Genomic DNA, 21,102 nt, shown 5'->3' on the forward strand with positions numbered 1-21,102 from the left:
TGCAACTTAGACGACATTAAAATGCTGTATAATAGTCTTATACTGTGGCTGTGGACCATATTAGACAGGAAAATGATAAATGGAGAGCCATATTTACATGGTTGTGGCAAATATGCACATAGAATATGTTTACAATGTGTTTCTTGATAATCCTGAGGAAGGCCACAAGCTTAAATGTGCCTGTCTTATAAAGTTGTTCTCTAAACTCACTTCTACAGAATGCTTTTATGTTGAATAGTTCCCGACAAACTTCCTCTGTAGACTGAATCAAGTCGCTTTTAGGGGGGTTTGTTGAGGTAAAATTTATGGAGAAGGACAGGGCGTTGAGAGCAGGAAAACGCGGCTGACACGCAGAAAACTTGCGCCCTGTGTGAAAGCCGCACCGGCAGGAATCGGAGCTGACACGCACAGCACACGTGAGCAGCAAAACAAACCGAGTCAGTCCGACTGCAGCAGGGATTGGGCTGCCTGTGAGTGTTTTAGGGACGAGGATGGCAGCCCCCGCTGCTCAGTGAGAAGAGCAACAACGATACATGCTTTCACGTCAGGGTCTCCAAAACTCTCCTATAACACCAGAAGAAGTCGCTAGATTTGTCGCTACTTGCTTTTTTGAAAAAGAGTCACTAGAGGGCCTGAAAACTCACTAAATATAGCGACAAAGTCGCTAAGTTGGCATCATTGAGTGAGGGAGAGCTGCTGCTGCACTCTGGGGGGGGGGGGGGGGGGCAGGCACACGGGCTGAGTTCTGCACGGATACACACAGAGCATCAGGAGCAAAAAGAGAGAGACAAAAACCCTGCGCAGCAACAAAAGTTAATCAGCTACATATTGGCCGATGCTGATTAATCTGTGGAATGCTTTAATCGGCCCAATTAATCGGACTGCTGATAAATCGGTCGGGCTCTCATAGGCACTAATGCAACCCCATACCATCAGAGATGCAGGCTTTAGAACTGAGCCAGGAGAACAAGCTGGATGCTCCCTCTCCTCTTTAGTCCACAGGACACGGCGTCCAAGGTTTCCTCTGACCACAGAACAGTTTTCCATGTTTCCTCTGATCACAGAACAGTTTTCCATGTTTCCTCTGATCACAGAACAGTTTTCCATGTTTCCTCTGACCACAGAACAGTTTTCCATGTTTCCTCTGACCACAGAACAGTTTTCCATGTTTCCTCTGACCACAGAACAGTTTTCCATGTTTCCTCTGATCACAGAACAGTTTTCCATGTTTCCTCAGTCCATGTTAAATGAGTTTTGGTCCAGAGAAGACGGACCACGATGTTTCTGGATCCTGTTCACATCTGGCTTCTTCTCTCCATGATCAGCTTTAACTGTCATTGGTGGATGGCACGGCCAACTGTGTTGACAGACAGTGATTTCTGGAATGTTCCTGAGCCCATGCAGTGGTTTCAGTACAGAATCATGCCTGTTTTAACCCTATAGACCCCAGCATAGCGCCGGCGCTACGATAAGCATTTCCATTTTTGATTGGCGGGAGATTTGAAACCAGATAAGATAGATTGATCATTCTCTTTGCATATAAAACCCAGGGAGTTACACTGACATTTCACCATGTTTCAGAGGACTTTCTCATTGCAGTGATGGGTTTGTAAAAGTACACAATAAAGCACAAAAAACAAAAATCGGGTATTTGCAGCACTTCATACGTTGAAATAAATGTCATCACGTTGTGGGCATGACCTGTCACAGGGTTCCTAAGTGTCCCTACCTGATAGGCTACCCACGCCAACAACAGGAACTGGTGTATTTTCCCAGGAGCTGTATTTTTTTTTTTACAAAGAATACACTAATCAACAGTTTTAGAGCTGGCACGAAGCTTTCAAACTAATTACAGTGTTGGATGAAGAGTCGAACTACTCATCTGGCTCATTTTTTTTTTTTTACAGGTTACAAAGTTGACTATATCTCAAAAAGAAACTTATGTACAGACTCCAAACAAATTTCCTGTGGTTCCAAAGGAACTTTTTACATTTAAAAATTTGAGGATGCAGCTTTGCAATTTCTGTATTTTGAAATATATGTGATAAAAACAAAAATGATTTTCATTTTTTTTTAGGTTTATTGCACTTTTAATCAATTTATTGTAGTAGATAAGACATAAGTCAATACATATTATTAAAACTTGGGATATAAGGGTTATATTAGTGTTTCCGCTAGAATTTTTTGTCCCCGGTCAAAATGACCGGCAGTCCTCAAGAATTCCGGCCATTTAGAACAACTACCTGACATTTGCTTTAACGTTATTTTGCTGCATTAACAGCAGCAAAACGCATAAATCTGGTATTCTGTGATACATTTCTACATACAAGTCTGCGCTAAATGGGAGAGAGGGCACGTTTTTATTTCCAGACCTGACCCAAAACCGAGACAGTAGAAACCAAGCCGACAGTAAACCTGACTAATTATTGCCCCGTTATTAAAAACTGGCAGACACGTGATTAGACACTAGAAACGACTGCACAAAGACTTTCTCTTATTTTTCTTTGTGTACGTGGTTTAAAGTATCAAAATAAAGGCTGCGCGCTTTTCCTTACACACACACAGTCAATTACACAATACACACCCACGTTAAAATCATAAACAAGTTAGCGTCACAATTAGCCCGGTTAGCCTTTTAGCTCATTGGCCGCTAAGTTCTTTGTAGCTTACATCAGCAAAATACCATCCTCCACCGACAACAACGAAGCATCTAAACACATAACAAAAGTGCTCTGTTAACTGGACACTGCATTACAACTCTATATTTCAAATGTGTCTAATATCAGTCCCCATGATGATATCACTGTAACCTCCAATAAAGCAGTAAATCCAACCATCCTGGTTTATTTGGACTAGTCCCGACAAAATACAAGCTCCACAGCAGAAAGTCCGGTCCAGTCCTCCTCTCATTGACGGCTTATCCAAGACTACTTCTGCTAATTAGCCAGCGTAGGCCTCTCTCTCTCTGCTGCTGCATCAGGGTTTCAGATGCTCAGCTGTGCCGTTCCCTTTGATTGAGCCTCTTCATTACTCACAGCGATGACTAACTCAAAATCCCCCCATACCGCTGATGATATTAAGCCTTTGGTTAACCAGGAAAACCTCACTTAGATTAAAATTCTGCTTTATGCGAAAGCTCTGGTCAAACTTTCCCTGCAGAGCATAGACTGTTGCAGAGTCTCCAGCAGTAATGAGCAGGTGCAGTAGAGAGATAGATTTGCTTTGACGTCATCATGCATACATAATTAGCCATGTGCTTGCCGCCTGAGGAGATAAACAACCCCAACACCGCAGGACAGTAGACGCAGTAAGATTAGGCAACTTTTAGTTTATATTAACGCATTCCCGCAACAAATCTTCTAGGTTACACAAAATGTAATATGAAAGTATTCAGTATTTACTTATCCGGTCATTTGCATGTTTTCTGCCGGAGATTGTGACTGGTTATATTTTTATCTGCCTGACTTCTGCCCATTTTACCGGCCAATGACCGGCAATTACCGGCTAACGGAAACTCAGGGTTATATTGATGTAAAGCAAATAAAAGTTATCCTAAAAATGGCACTACAGTATGTAAAAATGTAAGAATATGTCCTGGCAGACTTGCACAATGGTAGGTTTTAAAGGGTATATGCAGTGGCCCCTGAGGGCCCCTTCAGCCTTGTCCCTTGCTCACAGAGGTTTCTCCAGAGTCTCTGAATCTTTGATGATATTATGACTGTAGATGGAGGGAAATTCAGAGTCCGAACTATTTTACATTGAGGGACATTCTCTGACATTGTTCAAACATCTTTCGACAGATTGGTGAACTTCTGCCCATTAAATTAACTCTTAAGAGACTCTGCCTCTCTAAAATGCTCTTTTTATACCCAGTCATGTTACTGACCTGTTGGTAATTAACCTGATTAGTATCAAAATGCTCCTCCAGCTGTTTTTCATTAGTACCATTTACTTTTCCAGCCATTTGTTCCTCCGTCCCTACCTTTCTGAGATGAGTTGTTGCTATTAAATTCAAAATGAGCTAATATTTTTCCTGAAATGGTGAAATGTCTCAGTTTCAACATCTGATTTGTTGTTGTTGTTCTATTGAGAATGAAACATGGGTTTATGAGATTTGACAATAATTGACTTGTTTTTATTTACACAGTGCCCCAACATATTTGGAACAGGGGTTGAAAGAAACTCTGTAAATACGTGACCACAGCAGGAGTAGCACACCATTGATGAGCTCATGATACATAAATCTAACACTGTAGTGAAGGTTATCTCACCATTCATAGTGATCTCGTACGGCTCCAGTTTGAGGATCTTCTCTTTAAAAAGCTGCTGCTGAACGTCACTCTCCAGGTCGTGTTGGCCTTTAGTGAACCACTCAAAGCACATCTAAACAGAAAAGATTCCAGTTAAGCACAGCTAAACATGTGAAGGAAGAAATAATTCAGCGGTATTAAACATGTAAACCCTAACCAAGCACATCAGATAAAACAGAGATAAACACTGGTCTAAGTTTCTGTGTCGTATGTAGCTAAGCTAAGTTACCCAGCACTACAGCTGACCAATCACAGGGCTGAATGTCTGTGCTATTTTGATGTGCAGTCACATTTTTGAGGAGCTGCACATCAACGATGTGTGTTGGCTTCTGTGTAGATTCAGGAGGATGCAGGATTGTTGAGTCATAATGTGTTTGACCGCCTTCTTGACTCACCGTGGAGCTCTGACGAAAGTATTGGCACCCCTGGAATTTTCCAGAAAATACACCATTGCTCCCAGAAATTGTTGCAATTACAAATGTTTTTGGTATACATGTGTTTATTTCATTTATGTGCATTGGAGCAACACAAAAAAGCAGAATAAAAAAGACAAAATTGACATAATTTTACACAAAACTCAAAAATGGGCCAGACAAAATGATTGTCCCCTTTTAAAACTGTGGGTAAATCATTTTATTTCCAGCATGTGATGCTCATTTAAACTCACCTGTGGCAGTAACAGGTGCTGAAATCTAGAAATCACACCTGAAGCCAGTTAGAATGTCTAAAAGTTGACTCAGCCTTTGTGTTGTGTGTCTGTGTGTGTCACACCAAGCATGGAGAAGAGAAAGAAGAGCCCAGAACTGTCTGAGGACTTAAGAAGCAAAATAGTGTAAAAATATGAACAATCTCAAGGTTAAAGACCATCTCCAGAGATCCTGAAACTCCTTTGTCCACTGTGTGTAATATAATCAAGAAGTTTATAACCATGGAGCTGTGGCTAATCTCCCTGGACGTGGACGGAAGAGAAAAACTGACAAAAGAACGCAACGCAGGATAGTTGGAATGGTGGATAAACATCCTCAGTCAACTTCCACACAGATTCAGGCTGTCCTGCAGACTCAGGGTGCAATAGTGTCAGCTGGGACCATACGTGGTCATCTGAATGAGATGAAGCGCTATGGCAGGAGACCCAGGAGAACCCCACTGCTGACAAAGAGAAAGAAAAAAGCCAGACTGGAGTTTGCAAAAATGTACCTGAGTAAGCCTCAATCCTTCTGGGAGAACATTTAGTGGACAGATGAGACTATGGTAGAGCTTTTTGGAAAAGCACGTCATTCTACTGTTTACAGAAAACAGAATGAGGCCTACAAAGAAAAGAACACAGTACCTACAGTCAAACATGGAGGAGCTTCAAGGATGTTTTGGGGTTATTTTGCTGCCTCTGGCACTGGGTGCCTTGACTGTGTGACAGGAATCATGAAATCTGGAGACTATCAAAAGATTTTGGGCCGCAATGTAGGGCCTAGTGTCAGAAAGCTGGGTCTGGGTCAGAGGTCATGGGTGTTCCAGCAGGACAATGACCCCAAACATACCTCAAAAAGCACCAAGAAATGGATGGAGACAAAGCTGGAGAGTTCTGAAGTGGCCAGCAATGAGTCCAGATCTAAATTCCATTGAACACCTATGAAGAGATCTCAGAACTGCTGTTGAAGAAGCACCCTTCAAATCTGAGAGACCTGGAGCAGTTTGGAGAAGAAGAGTGGTCCAAAGTTCAGCTGAGAGGAGTAAGAAGCTTGTTGATGGTTATAGGAAGAGATTGGTTTCAGTTATTTTTTTCCCAAGGGTGGGCAACCAAACCAAAGTTGAGGGTGCCTATAATTTTGTCCGGCCCAATTTTGAGTTTTTTGTAAAGTTATGTCAATTTTGTTTTTTTTTTTCATCTGCATTTTTCTGTTGTTTCAATGCACATAAAGGAAATAAACACATATATACCAAAAACATTTGTAACTGCAACAATTTCTGGGAGAAATGGTGTATTTTCTGGAAAAAATTCTAGGGGTGCCAAAACTTTTGTCCATGACTGTACGTATACGCGTTTTCTTACCTCTCTGTCGAGCTCACAGACGTCCGGTCCCGACACCAAACACTCCCACAGCTCCTTGGCTCTGTTCCACACCAGGTAAAGACTCGCCTCCTGCAGGAAGAACGCCAGGAAGCGCAGGTGGCCGTCCAGGTACTAAAATATGAAGAGACACAGAAAATGACCACATTACTGCATTCACGATACAAACAGGGTAATGTTATCACACATACAGAGGAGATGCTAGTCACTAGATCCCTGTAGGGTTCTCACAGGGCCAAAGTGGATTTCACTAATTATCATGTGACTGTGATGTAACAGTCACATGATAAGTAGTGACTGTAACTGTGATGTCACAGGAGAAAATGTTAACAGGAGCAGGAGTCATGGTGATGACAGATCAGAACTACTCACACCTCAGCGGAGTATTTCTCTGGTTGGTTGAGTGCAGATACCTAACCCTACTGAACATGAAAGCTAGACATGTCAGCGCTGCTACAGCTATTATGTACAAGAAAGGTGCTGCATCAACCCAAAACCTGACCACGGAGAAATCAGAGTGCTCAGCTGATAGCAGACTGATAGCAGCCTGCAGTGAGTACAAGACAGAAACATAATCTAATAGAAGTAGAATAGAAGTTTACTGAATCAGAATGGTATTCAACTGAAGTAGAAAACCACTAAATGTAAGAACACAGCAATTTTACTAATGTAGAAATGCATTTCATGGAAGTAGAATAGCATTTTTCTGAAAAGGAACAGCTTTTACCTCCTAGTAGGTGTGTCCAACCTCATGGTAGGTGTGTCTTACCTCCTGGTAGGTGTGTCTTACCTCCTGGTAGGTGTGTCTAACCCCCTGGTAGGTGTGTCAAATTTGGGGTAGATGTGTCTTACCTCCTGGTAGGTATAGCTAACCTGCTGGTAGGTGTGTCTAACCTCCTGTTAGGTGTGTCTAATCCCTGTTAGGAGTGTCTAATCCTTGGTTGATGTGTTCCACCTCCTGGTAGGAGTGTCTAACCTCCTGTTAGGAGTGTCTAATCCCTGGTAGGAGTGTCTAACCTCCTGTTAGGTGTGTCTAATCCCTGGTAGGAGTGTCTAACCTCCTGGTAGGTGTGTCTAATCCCTGGTAGGAGTGTCTAACCTCCTGTTAGGTGTGTCTAATCCCTGGTAGGAGTGTCTAACCTCCTGGTAGGTGTGTCTAATCCCTGGTAGGAGTGTCTAACCTCCTGTTAGGTGTGTCTAATCCCTGTTAGGAGTGTCTAATCCTTGGTTGATGTGTTCCACCTCCTGGTAGGAGTGTCTAACCTCCTGTTAGGAGTGTCTAACCTCCTGTTAGGTGTGTCTAATCCCTGGTAGGAGTGTCTAACCTCCTGTTAGGTGTGTCTAATCCCTGGTAGGAGTGTCTAACCTCCTGTTAGGAGTGTCTCACCTCCTGGTAGGACTGTCTAACCTCCTGTTAGGAGTGTCTCACCTCCTGTTAGGAGTGTCTCACCTCCTGGTAGGACTGTCTAACCTCCTGTTAGGAGTGTCTCACCTCCTGGTAGGTGTGTCTAACCTCTTGGTAGGTGTGTCTAACCTCCCGTTAGATGTGTCTTACCTCCTGGTAGGTGTGTCTAACCTCTTGGTAGGTGTGTCTAACCTCCCGTTAGATGTGTCTTACCTCCTGGTAGGTGTATCTTCCGTCCACTAGTGTGGATCCTGACAGCCCGTTATTCCCTGCAGCTGTCACAGCGAGCCGATGGCAGCAGACAAGAGAGCCTGTGATGAGCTTTACTATCTCAAAGTTTTTCTTCAGGTCCTGAATGATGCTCTGCAGGGAGGCAGAGATAGTGGTTACCACAACAATGACTAACACTGTCTGATGAATCTTTTCCATCTCGTCTGTGGTACCTTGTCTTGTTTCTGATATGTCTGTTTGATGAAAGAACGAGTGATCTCATGGAGTTGACGGAGAGCAGGAACCACCCAGACGGCCTGAGGACTGCTCGGCTGAGACGCCTGAAGAGAGAAAGACACGCATGCCACAAAAACAGGCAACGATAAGGATACCAAGATCTGATAGTATGATAGCTCAAGAAGTAGAAAACAGGCTGCAGTAAATACAGAGAGTCTGCGATCGCCTGTGATCAGATTTAAAAGAATTTAGATAAAACATGATCACAGATTCTCTGTTTTTGGCTTAAAAATTATCAGAGCCAGGGATTTCAACATTAAAAAAGTCTGGTACAAATTCAATTTGTTTTTTAAAATCCAAATTAAAAATCATACATGTTTTCATGAATCCAAGACTCTGATTGGCTCTCAAAGCACACCCACTTCCACCAAAGCTGAAGTTCATCCAATCAGAGCTGGGCACACGTCTGTTAACGGTTAATCCCTGATGACTGGCGTTATGTTTTTTATTCATTCTTAAATTCAGTCTGAAAGTTGATTTTTGAAACCTTTAGCTTCTCTTAAATTCCATGTCAAGTTAGGGGTGGACGGAGAGACTTTTAAAATGTTTAACCTTAATGTTTCCTTCTGGTAATTTAGAGGAGAATTAATTCATAAATGTTATAAGCTCTACAGGCAATGTGGAAAAGCACTGTACTAAAGTAAAACAGCACTGTACTAAAACAGAACAGCATTAAACTGAAAGAGAATAGCATTTACTAAAGTAGAACAGAATTTATTAAAGTAGAACTGCCCTCTACTGAAGTAGAATAGTCTTGTAGAATAGTCTCTGTAGACATTAATCATCATCAGTGCCACCTTCCAAGTGTTAGTTAGTGGATTAACCATGAGCTGTACTGTCAGATTAACTGTTCTTCACTTTATCACCCTGATTGGATTAACAGGTAACAGAGGTAATGTGATGAATGTGCCCAACCAGTCGAGTTGTCCCCCAGAGAAACATCATCACCTCGGTGCGATCATGAACCAGAACCACAGCCCTCTGAGCAGATCATCATCACACCGTGTTAACTCGTTAGCTTAAATCACGTAGCAAAGCCCAGTTAACCCTGAGCGTTGTGAAGTCCTCTGTGATTGGTGTGCAGATGTGAAGCAGATAGATCAGACACAGAAATACGAACATAGAGATGTTCTTCTCCTCTTACTTTGAGCATAAAGTGAGCTTTCTTCTTGCTCCATGTGCCGCTTAGAAATGAGCTCTGACTGTCGCTGCCTTTACTCTCCTCCACCGACACGTTCTACGAACACACGGCAAACATCAGCCGCCATGTTTACATCATAGAGTCGCTGTCATACCAGATGAGAAGGTATTTTCAGCTGTTTTAATCGTCCTCATTTGGTTTTATCCTACTTCATGACTTCATTTGATTTTTAAAGATTTATTTTTGGGCTTTTGGTCCCTTTCAAATGATAGAGGAGGACGGTGGATAGAATCGGAACAAGAGAGTTGAGGAGAGGGCCACAGGCCGGATTCCAACCAGGGCTGCCCGCGTACTTGGGGCGCACCGTAAACCACTAGGCCAGCGATACTCATCGAGTGGCTCTAGAGCCACATGTGGCTCTTTTGTGATGATTTGTGGCTCTTCTAGGGCTCTTTTATGTCTTTATTTGAAATACTTTACCCCCAGAAAACCTTAAAAAACGTCAACCTTAACATCAGAAATTATCCATTAATCAGTTTGTTCCCACTCTTGTACAGTTGGCTTAAATTGTCAGCCTTTATTTTTTTGTTTGTATATTTCCATTGCCCTTATTTACAGTTTTTCCTACTTTTTGCCACTTTTTTTAAATTTATTTTTGGCCTTTTTGCCTTTATTTGATAGGACAGTGGATAGAGTTGGAGACAGGGGAGAGAGCGGGGAGAGACATGCAGGAGATGGTGCCACGGGCCAGATTCGAACCTGGGTCGCCTGCGTATATGGCGTGGGCCTTAACCACTCAACTGCCGGCGCGCCAACTTTTTGCCACTTTTAATCTATTTTTTATTGCTTTTTAAGCCCAAGTTTGCCACTTGTTTTGCCTCTTGTTGCCAGTTTTTGCTTTCTTCCCCACTATTTTTGCTCCTTCTCACCCATTTAAGCTGCCCTTTTCCATTGAATGCCACTTTTTGCCCATTTTAGTCTCTTTTCACTCTTTTTTTGCCACATTTGTACCTTTTTTGACCATTTTTACCACCTGTAACTCATTTTTCAATCAATTTTGCCACATTTTCTCCCCATTTTTGCCAATTTTCACCCATTTCTTTGCCACTTTTGCCCATTTCAGTCTCTTTACACTCATTTTCTTGCCACATTTTTAGTTTTTTTGACTGCCTGTAACTCATTTTTGTTATCATTTTTTGTATTTTTTCACCAGTTTTTGCCTCTTTTATCCTGCTTTTTCCAATTGAAAAATTTTCCCCCTTTTGCCGTTTTTTGCCCCTTTTTTTGCACATTCAAGCTGCCTTTTTCCATTTTTGCCACTTTTGCCCATTTGAGTCCATTTTTTTTACTACATTTTTACCTTTTTTATAACCATTTTTACCACCTGTAACTCAATTTTTATTCAATTCTGCCACTTTTTCTCACCATTTTTTGACAACTTTCACCCATTTTTGCCACTTCTTTGCTGCTTTTGGACCATTTTACCACTTTAACTTACTTTTATTGCCACTTTTCACTTCTTAGACTGTGGCTCTTGCAAAGGTATTCTTTTAATAATTTGGCTGTTTGGCTGAGCAGGGTTGAGTAGCACTGCACTAGGCCATCTGCACCACATGACTGAATATTAATGCACTTGAAACTTGCCCTTTATCATCAACAGAATTTTGCCACCGGGGGGCTCTCGACCAAACACACACAAAAACACAATATGACGAGCACAGACTGGCACTGTCCATCTGTGGACATGTCTACTTCTTGTTTTGAAACGAGGAGTCTCATCAATAAATGGCTCCTAATACGGCGTTTTTAAGCAACAGACAACAAATATTTTCATGGGTTTAGTGTTGAGTGCAAACATGAAAGTAAACTACGGAGAATAAGACGTAGGTCTGCATCAAAATGTCTGCTCTTTAACCCTCAGCAGCTCCGTGAATGCTGGGTAACAGAGAGGACGGATGGACAGGCAGCACTAATCAGGACAGGCTAACTGTGGAAGTAAACGTTAGCTCAGGTAGAGATGTGGGGGCCGTGTGTCGACTCTCCTTTAAACATGATCAGAGTTTAGGACGTAAAGGCTTGGTAAAAACCATCATCAACATCTGTGCCGCTCACCAGAAGCTCGCCGTCTCACCTTTTTAATGTCTTCGATACACTTGATGATGTAGCTGCGTTTCACCGTCTCCTTCACGGCGTACGCGTCGCTCAGGATCCCCAGGTGTTCCTCCAGCGCCTGCTGAACCAGACTGGTGGGCAGCGTGGGCAGGTGAGCCAGCTCCCACAGCACCTCCAACACCTGGACACCCACCAATCAATACACAGATCAACAGATACAGTGACACACGGATAAAAACAGATGATCCTGCAGACTGATGGCTGCCTGTTACTCTTTCCTGTTCTTCTCCTCCGTGCTGAAGATTTTGACAAACAATAAACACACATGCTCAGTGGCGCTCTCTGACCTTCCCCGTGGTGTTGTCGGAGCGAGCCTCTCGGCCGATCCTCCCAATCAGACTCAGCAGTTTCTGCCTCACTCGGTCGCTCTCCACCTCCCAGCTCTAAACACAGACCAACATTCAGACTGGGGTTTGGTTATCGTCATCATTGACTGATCGCTAAAGCGTCACGGTGACATCACTGACCTTCTGGATGAGGATGAAGAGGTGTGTGAGTTGATCGAAGCTGAATTTGACGGCAGCAGCAGCAATGATGGTGTGAATGTTCTCGATCACTGTTGATGATTGGCCCGCCTGGAAACAACAACAAAAAAAAAACGTTTGATTAACCGTGTTGGAGCCAAAACACTTGCATATTTATGATCAGTGTTTCTGAACCTGTTTTCCATCAAGGCAACCTTAAAAAATAAAAAAAAATCTGAAGTCACCCCTGTCAAGATTGATTTAAAGAAAACCATTTTACGTGCCAAGGGATTTGTGCAGAACTATAAATCTCTACAGCACTCTGGTAAACTATTAAAATATCTTGGATGAAATATGTTTAAGTCACATGGAGACATTAAAACCTACATTGGACAGCAGCGGTGCCCCCCCCCCCCCCCCCCCCAACTCTCTGTACATAGTTCGGTGCTAAATGTTCTTTATTTCATTAAGTTGTATCAGAATTCTCTCTAAGTGAATTGATGAGCCCCTTCCGGCTCTGTCTATTCCGTGTAGCTTATCGGCACGGTCCTTATTTCTATGACCATGTTTCCACTTATGTTACTCCACCACAACTCTTGTGAAGTTTAATTTAATAGAGGAGATTTGGTTGCGCAAAGTCGGGTGACCTTGATCTAGGACTGATCTCTCTCTGGACCCTCGTGCCATGATGGCTGGTGAAGTACACTTTCTGGACTCAAAACATAAAACTGGAAGGTCATTTGTTGTTGTTTTGTTCAAATGAAGTCATGCTGCTGTCCTTTCCAAATAAAAGATACAATTAAAAAAAAAAAAAAACCTACATTGATGTGATTCTCACTCCATGAACGTCTGCCAAACTGAGAAAAAAACCTGTATGACCCTTACAGTGTTGATAATGGGATGGCTAACGATGGGCACATGCATGATCCTTCTTGGTTACATTTAAAGGAATTTAAGGCCACTCCTGATGATGCCAGACGGCACTCCAGGGATGGGTGTTGATAGAGCTGTTTAACCTCTTCTCTGCCTGGAAACACTGTCAAACTAGGATTTTCTTAAATACATGTAATCCCACAAACACTGATGTCAAATTCTTATGACTCAGGTACACTGGGAAAAAACTACTGATCATTAATATGTCATAAAAAAATAAAATGTCAGATTGTACTGACCTGAATCTTCCAGATCTTTGAAAGCTCATCCAGAGAAAGTTTGCTCCCGAGCAACTCAATGATTCCTTTAATCCTCTCACAGTACTGAGCCTGATCAATATTACCTATAAGACATCAATACATCCGTTATAACACATACAGCCTGATCAATATTACCCATAAGACATCAATACATCCATTAAAACACATACAGCCTGATCAATATTACCTATAAGACATCAATACATCCATTAAAACACATACAGCCTGATCAATATTACCTATAAGACATCAATACATCCGTTATAACACATACAGCCTGATCAATATTACCCATAAGACATCAATACATCCATTATAACACATACAGCCTGATCAATATTACCCATAAGACATCAATACATCCATTATAACACATACAGCCTGATCAATATTACCTATAAGACATCAATACATCCATTATAACACATACAGCCTGATCAATATTACCTATAAGACATCAATACATCCATTATAACACATACAGCCTGATCAATATTACCTATAAGACATCAATACATCCATTATAACACATACAGCCTGATCAATATTACCCATAAGACATCAATACATCCATTAAAACATGTACAGCCTGATCAATATTACCCATAAAACATCAATACATCCATTAAAACACATACAGCCTGATCAATATTACCTATAAGACATCAATACATCCATTAAAACACATACAGCCTGATCAATACTTGGTACAGTCAGATATTGATTATGTGGACAGATTCGGTCTGATCAGATTGATTTTTAATCGTCAGACTGATTTCATTCTTACCTTCCAGTGCTATCGACAGGACTGAATTCTCCACCAGCCAGTCCAGGAGTTTATCGGGGTCGATGGCGTTCTTCACCGTCTTAGACACCGTGCTCTCTTCGATTAACTTGGTCACCTGACAGAGAGGAAGGTCATAGTTCATGAAGATGGTGGAAACACCCAGGGATGCGCCGTACTGTCAGAGAGAGACGTCTACCTCTTTAAGGGAGTTCATCTTGGTGGAGAAGTGCGGCGTTTTCAGCATCCTCAGCAGCGTGTCCAGCCGCAGGTCGTCCACCACGTTAACCAGCTCTGTCTGGAAACGCATGCACAGCAGTTTGATGGCCGACAGGAGGTCGGGGATGCTCACCAGACGCTGAGAGAGAAGGAAACACACACCATCACTGTCTCTGACTCACAACTAAAGAGGAAATAATGTGGAACTGCAGCGTTTCACTCAAGGGTTAAATCAGGGGTGTCAAACTCAAGGCCCGCGGGCCAAATCCGGCCCGTGTTACATTTCAAACCGGCCCGCAAGATCATATCATATTCTAATTATACCTGGGCCTAAAATATGAGATCTGCAGATTTCCTCCAGGATAACAATCTTAACCTTGATGATATCAAATATCTTTAAGTCATAAAAATGGAAAAAAAATAAAGTAAAAATAGTTAGATGAAAATAAATGTGGGAAAAGAAATTAATTTGTGAATTTATTTCAAATGCACGGGTATGACTTCAATCTATCATCCGGACGTTGATTTCATATTTTGACCTTTTTTAATTTATTATTTTGACTTTATCTAATATTCTGGCTTTTTCAATTTATTATTGTGACTTTTTACCTCTTATTTGATATTGTCAGTTTGTTATTTTCACCTCTTATCTCATATTCAGTCCTTTTCAAATTAGCATTTTGACCTTTATGTCAAATTGTGACCTTTCAGGTGCAACATTTTAAATTTTAAGTCATATTATTCTTAAAAACCATGATTGTGATGTTCAGTTTTCATCAAGATGACTAAAACTAGACTGAGACTAACAAAAATAGATCTGTGATGACTAAAACTAGACTGAGACTAACAAAAATAGATCTGTGATGACTAAAACTAGACTGAGACTAACAAAAATAGATCTGTGATGACTAAAACTAGACTGAGACTAACAAAAATAGATCTGTGATGACTAAAACTAGACTGAGACTAACAAAAATAGATCTGTGATGACTAAAACTAGACTGAGACTAACAAAAATAGATCTGTGATGACTAAAACTAGACTGAGACTAACAAAAATAGATCTGTGATGACTAAAACTAGACTGAGACTAACAAAAATAGATCTGTGATGACTAAAACTAGACTGACAAAAATAGATCTGTGATGACTAAAACTAGACTGAGACTAACAAAAATAGATCTGTGATGACTAAAACTAGACTGAGACTAACAAAAATAGATCTGTGACGACTAAAACTAGACTGAGACTAACAAAAATAGATCTGTGATGACTAAAACTAGACTGAGACTAACAAAAATAGATCTGTGATGACTAAAACTAGACTGAGACTAACAAAAATAGATCTGTGATGACTAAAACTAGACTGAGACTAACAAAAATAGATCTGTGATGACTAAAACTAGACTGACAAAAATAGATCTGTGATGACTAAAACTAGACTGAGACTAACAAAAATAGATCTGTGATGACTAAAACTAGACTGAGACTAACAAAAATAGATCTGTGATGACTAAAACTAGACTAGACTAACAAAAATAGATCTGTGATGACTAAAACTAGACTGAGACTAACAAAAATAGATCTGTGATGACTAAAACTAGACTGACAAAAATAGATCTGTGATGACTAAAACTAGACTGAGACTAACAAAAATAGATCTGTGACGACTAAAACTAGACTGAGACTAACAAACATAGATCTGTGATGACTAAAACTAGACTGAGACTAACAAAAATAGATCTGTGATGACTAAAACTAGACTGACAAAAATAGATCTGTGACGACTAAAACTAGACTGAGACTAACAAAAATAGATCTGTGATGACTAAAACTAGACTGACAAAAATAGATCTGTGATGACTAAAACTAGACTGAGACTAACAAAAATAGATCTGTGATGACTAAAACTAGACTGAGACTAACAAAAATAGATCTGTGATGACTAAAACTAGACTGAGACTAACAAACATAGATCTGTGATGACTAAAAATAGACTGAGACTAACAAAAATAGATCTGTGATGACTAAAACCAGACTGAGACTAACAAAAATAGATCTGTGATGACTAAAACTAGACTGAGACTAACAAAAATAGATCTGTGATGACTAAAACTAGACTGAGACTAACAAAAATAGATCTGTGATGACTAAAACTAGACTGAGACTAACAAAAATAGATCTGTGATGACTAAAACTAGACTGAGACTAACAAAAATAGATCTGTGATGACTAAAACTAGACTGAGACTAACAAAAATAGATCTGTGATGACTAAAACTAGACTGAGACTAACAAAAATAGATCTGTGATGACTAAAACTAGACTGAGACTAACAAAAATAGATCTGTGACGACTAAAACTAGACTGACAAAAACAGATCTGTGATGACTGAAACTAGACTGACAAAAATAGATCTGTGATGACTAAAACTAGACTGACAAAAATAGATCTGTGATGACTGAAACTAGACTGACAAAAATAGATCTGTGATGACTAAAACTAGACTAAGACTAACAAAAATAGATCTGTGATGACTAAAACTAGACTGAGACTAACAAAAATAGATCTGTGATGACTAAAACTAGACTGACAAAAATAGATCTGTGATGACTGAAACTAGACTGACAAAAATAGATCTGTGATGACTAAAACTAGACTGACAAAAATAGATCTGTGATGACTAAAACTAGACTGACAAAAATAGATCTGTGATGACTAAAACTAGACTGACAAAAATAGATCTGTGATGACTAAAACTAGACTGACAAAAATAGATCTGTGATGACTGAAACTAGACTGACAAAAATAGATCTGTGATGACTAAAACTAGACTAACAAAAATAGATCTGTGATGACTTAAACTAGACTGACAAAAATAGATCTGTGATGACTAAAACTAGACTGAGACTAACAAAAATAGATCTGTGATGACTAAAACTAGACTGAGACTAACAAAAATAGATCTGTGATGACTAAAACTAGACTGAGACTAACAAAAATAGATCTGTGATGACTAAAACTAGACTGAGACTAACAAAAATAGATCTGTGATGACTGAAAACTAGACTGACAAAAATAGATCTGCGATGACTAAAACTAGACTGAGACTAACAAAAATAGATCTGTGATGACTGAAACTAGACTAACAAAAATAGATCTGTGATGACTTAATATTAGACTGAGACTAACAAAAATAGATCTGTGATGACTAAAACTAGACTGAGACTAAAAAGGGTAGAAATTACTAAAATGTAACTAAAACTAAAATGCATTTCATTTAAAGACTAAAACAAAAATTAAACATAGCTGCTAAAATTAATACTGACCCCTGGTATAAATAACATAGATAACATGGATGCATAAATATCAGCCTTACCTTATCTTTGAGATCCTTCTCCTCCAGGTTCTGCACATACGTGATCATCTTATGGATGACCGGATCGAGCATGGGCTGAAAAATACAGACATCAGAATTTAAATGAAGATGCTGCCGGAGTAAAATCAGAAGGAAGATGCAGTGAATAAAGACAGAACAGAGATGTAGAAAACACTCAGACAGACAGGAAACAGACAGGACATAAAAAACTTAACATCATTCATAGGACTGTGTGATGGCTCACCTGGATGAGACTGGAGTTCAGGTACTCTGCTCCCACACCAAGAGGCTGAACGAGAGCTGACACGCTCTGAGAGGGAGAGAAAGTCTTAATTTTGAATATTATTCCCAGAAAACCTTAAAAAAAGGGAAACTTTTTTTTGCCACTTTTCACCCATTTAAGCTAACTTTTGCCGTAAAATTCCCCCTTTTCCCCCATTTTTTGCCCTTTTATCCCATTTTGCCTCGTTTCACCATTTTTTTGCCACTTTTCACCCATTAAAGCTACCTTTTGCCATTAAAAAACACTTGTTTCCTATTTTTATGCCAATTTTTGCCACTCTTGACTGCTTTTTTCTCATTTTAGTCTCTTTTCACTCATGTTCGTACTTCCTTTTGCCACTTTTGGACCATTTCAGCTACCTTGTCCCATTAAATAACACTTGTTTCACTAATTTTTTCCCCTTTTTTGCCACTTTGTTTTGCCACTCTTACCCCATTTTTGCGGTTTCTCAACATTTTTTGCTGCTTTTCATCCATTTAAGCTGCGTTTTGCCATTATATACCACTTGTTGGGACTTCCGGTCGGAACTTCAACATGGCAACAGCTTAAAACATTTGCTCCCTGACATCAAGTTGAGAATACGCCCCGCATGGCCAGATTTTGAGGCGAAGAGATAATATATCAATGCAGTGTCGGGGGCTTGGTGATGACAGGAGGTGGGACCAGGGGGTCCGCCTGTGCCGATGGGTTCGATGTGGACGGGGACAAGGAGCAGGCTGGGTTGGCGTCAGAGCTGGCAGAGGCAGGGGCGGAGGCTACGGGGTTGGCGCGGGACTCCCCCGGGGTAACTGGAGTGGCCGAGAGGGTGTCTGATTTGGAGACTGTTTTGCGGGAGGTGGAGGAGTTCCGCTGGGGGGGGGGGCGAGGTTGAAGAGGCTGGCAGCAGGGTTGGCGAAGCGGAGGGGCGCGTTGTGGGGGCAGAGGAGCGTGTCCAGGGCGTTGGGGGCGCAGCATGTGAGTTGATCGGACGGCGGGGGGGGGGGGGGGCTGGGAGAGCGACTGGTTGACCAGGAGGGCCGCGCCAGGTGAGATGGTGTGTTTCAGGGCAGCGCGGGGTCCGTTCGAGCTTTTGTGGGGGCCCTTCTCGGGGAGGGGCTTGAGCTGCCGCCGGCGTTTGCGCTCAATGTTGAGAGAGCCCATAGAGCACTGGGAGTCCGTCCCCCCAAAGATGCCCCCCCCCACGGTCGATTATTGTGAAGCTATCTAGCTATAAGTGCAAAGAAGAAATAATCAAGACAGCATGGCAGAAGAAGGGCTTCCTCTATGAGGGGCAGTGGGTCTATGTGGATCATGATTATGCACCTGAAGTAATGAAAAAGAGAAAGGAATACACTGAAGCAAAGAGGGTGTTAAAAGAGAAAAAAATAAGATTTCAAACACCTTTTCCTGCAAAGCTCCGTGTTTTTTTTTATGAAGAGGAAATCTGCATCTACAGCTCGGCGACAGAAGCAACTAAAGACATGACTGCGAGAGGACTCCAGGTGGGCATTGTCAAGCCCCAGATGATCCCATGGAGGAGATATCATGTCAGATGTGGCAATCCGCCCACGGAGCAAATAGGCTGGACCAGGTGTCTTTGGGATACAAGCAGAAACTACAGGCTTTCAGAAGAAACACAGAGGAGGACTAGTGGGGAAACCACCAAAACGGCAGGAGTCTTCTAACCAGCAAGGTGACAAGTGGAAGGTTAAGGTAACTCTGTTACAACCAGTAACCCAGTGCACAAGAACTATACTTGGACAAGTGAGGGTTTTCCTTAATGTCTTGAAGCATCAGTCGGGGATGCGAGTATTTTCTTTAAAAAAAAAAAAAAAAAAGGGGGGGGGTTGTTGAAATGGACTGGGCTGAAAGTGGCCAGAAGGGGGACAAGGGGTTATCCCTTAGAGCTGAGAGTTGGCTCTGAAAAGGTTAAATCTCGGACCTCATGTTTGGAAGTCTGTACTTTATGTTCTTCTGCTATGTCTGGTTATAATTACTGTTCTCAGAGTTCTTTGTTTGTAGCACAGGGGGTGGAGCAAATTAAATTTTTTGCTTTATGTACAAAATGGTATCACTAAATAAGCAACTAAAAGTTGCCTCTTATATTGTTAACGGGCTGCACAGCCCAATTAAGAAGAGCAAGGTATTGAACAAGATGAAAAAAGACGGGGTAGAGGAGACCCACATGACTGATAAAGAGCATGAAAAATTGAAGAGGAATGGTTATAATCAGGAGTTCTCATCCTCTTATAAGTCAGGACATAGAAGAGTGGTATGTATATTAATATCCAGTAGAATTTGCTTTGAGATGTTGAGAACGATAAAGGATGGGGAAGGCCGGTACATCTTAGTGACTGGAAGACTGGAGGGAGTATTGGTTACACTGCTTATCATTTACGCCCCTCCGGGCTCTGATTGGGGATTCTTTAAGCACCTTTTTGATTTGGTGACAATAGAGAGTGAGGGGGTGTTGGTAGCTGGAGGCGACCTTAACCAGAGGCTCAACCCACACTTAGATTCCTCTGGGAAAGCCAGCAAAAAAATACTATTGGTAAAAAAATGTGTAAATTATTGTCAGAACTCGGGATTTTCGACATATGGAGGGAACTTAACCCACTTAAAAAAGACTATACCTATTATTCTGCACCTCACCCTTTATATTCAAGGATTGATTATTTTTTTATTGCACACTAAGGATCGTTTTAGGGTAGAAAGTTGTAACATTGGAGTGATGGACTTGTCTGATCATTACCCTCTATTCTTAAAAATAAGCATGGGGACTGAAAAGAAATCAACAGTATGGAGGCTGACCTCAAGCCTGCTTAATGGTCAGATGAAAGAAGAAATCGAAAAGGATATTTGTGAATATACAGAACAAAATGATAATGGTGAGGTATCTCCACCCGTATTATGGGATGTAAAGCTGTAATGAGGGGGAAGCTGATAGCTAAATCGGTACATATGAAAAAAATGAAAAAAGCAATGCTGAAAACATTACAAGATGACCTGAAAAAATTAGAAGAAATACACAAAAGCAATGTTAACAATAAGATAAATGATGAGATTAAAATGAAAAGGGCAAAGATAAACCATATTTTATCACAAGAAATCCAGAAGAAAATGGTTTATACTAAGCAAAAATATTATGAGGCTGGGAGTAAATCGGCAAAATAATTGGCATACAGGCTCAAAAAACAACAGACA

General features: G+C 41.0%; 1 protein-coding gene across 3 annotated transcripts in view; it reads right to left on the minus strand.

The window, feature by feature from the left end:
- usp24 (ubiquitin specific peptidase 24) overlaps positions 1 to 21,102 on the minus strand; it is a 130,749-nt gene that overhangs the window by 69,065 nt on the left and 40,582 nt on the right. For 2 of the 3 annotated variants that reach the window (XM_041792324.1, XM_041792325.1), the window contains exons 8-20: positions 17,881 to 17,946; positions 17,637 to 17,711; positions 14,241 to 14,399; positions 14,045 to 14,159; positions 13,237 to 13,340; positions 12,068 to 12,175; positions 11,888 to 11,983; positions 11,560 to 11,721; positions 9,432 to 9,524; positions 8,224 to 8,331; positions 7,994 to 8,143; positions 6,358 to 6,489; positions 4,272 to 4,383 (exon numbers count right to left, since the gene is read on the minus strand). In XM_041792324.1, coding sequence (XP_041648258.1) covers positions 4,272 to 4,383; positions 6,358 to 6,489; positions 7,994 to 8,143; positions 8,224 to 8,331; positions 9,432 to 9,524; positions 11,560 to 11,721; positions 11,888 to 11,983; positions 12,068 to 12,175; positions 13,237 to 13,340; positions 14,045 to 14,159; positions 14,241 to 14,399; positions 17,637 to 17,711; positions 17,881 to 17,946 — 1,480 coding nt within the window. The remainder of the gene's footprint in view (positions 1 to 4,271; positions 4,384 to 6,357; positions 6,490 to 7,993; positions 8,144 to 8,223; positions 8,332 to 9,431; positions 9,525 to 11,559; positions 11,722 to 11,887; positions 11,984 to 12,067; positions 12,176 to 13,236; positions 13,341 to 14,044; positions 14,160 to 14,240; positions 14,400 to 17,636; positions 17,712 to 17,880; positions 17,947 to 21,102) is intronic. The other variant, XM_041792326.1, reaches the window with a different exon arrangement.

The sequence above is a fragment of the Cheilinus undulatus genome, linkage group 7 (genome assembly GCF_018320785.1).
Source record: "Cheilinus undulatus linkage group 7, ASM1832078v1, whole genome shotgun sequence".
Taxonomy (NCBI): domain Eukaryota; kingdom Metazoa; phylum Chordata; class Actinopteri; order Labriformes; family Labridae; genus Cheilinus; species Cheilinus undulatus.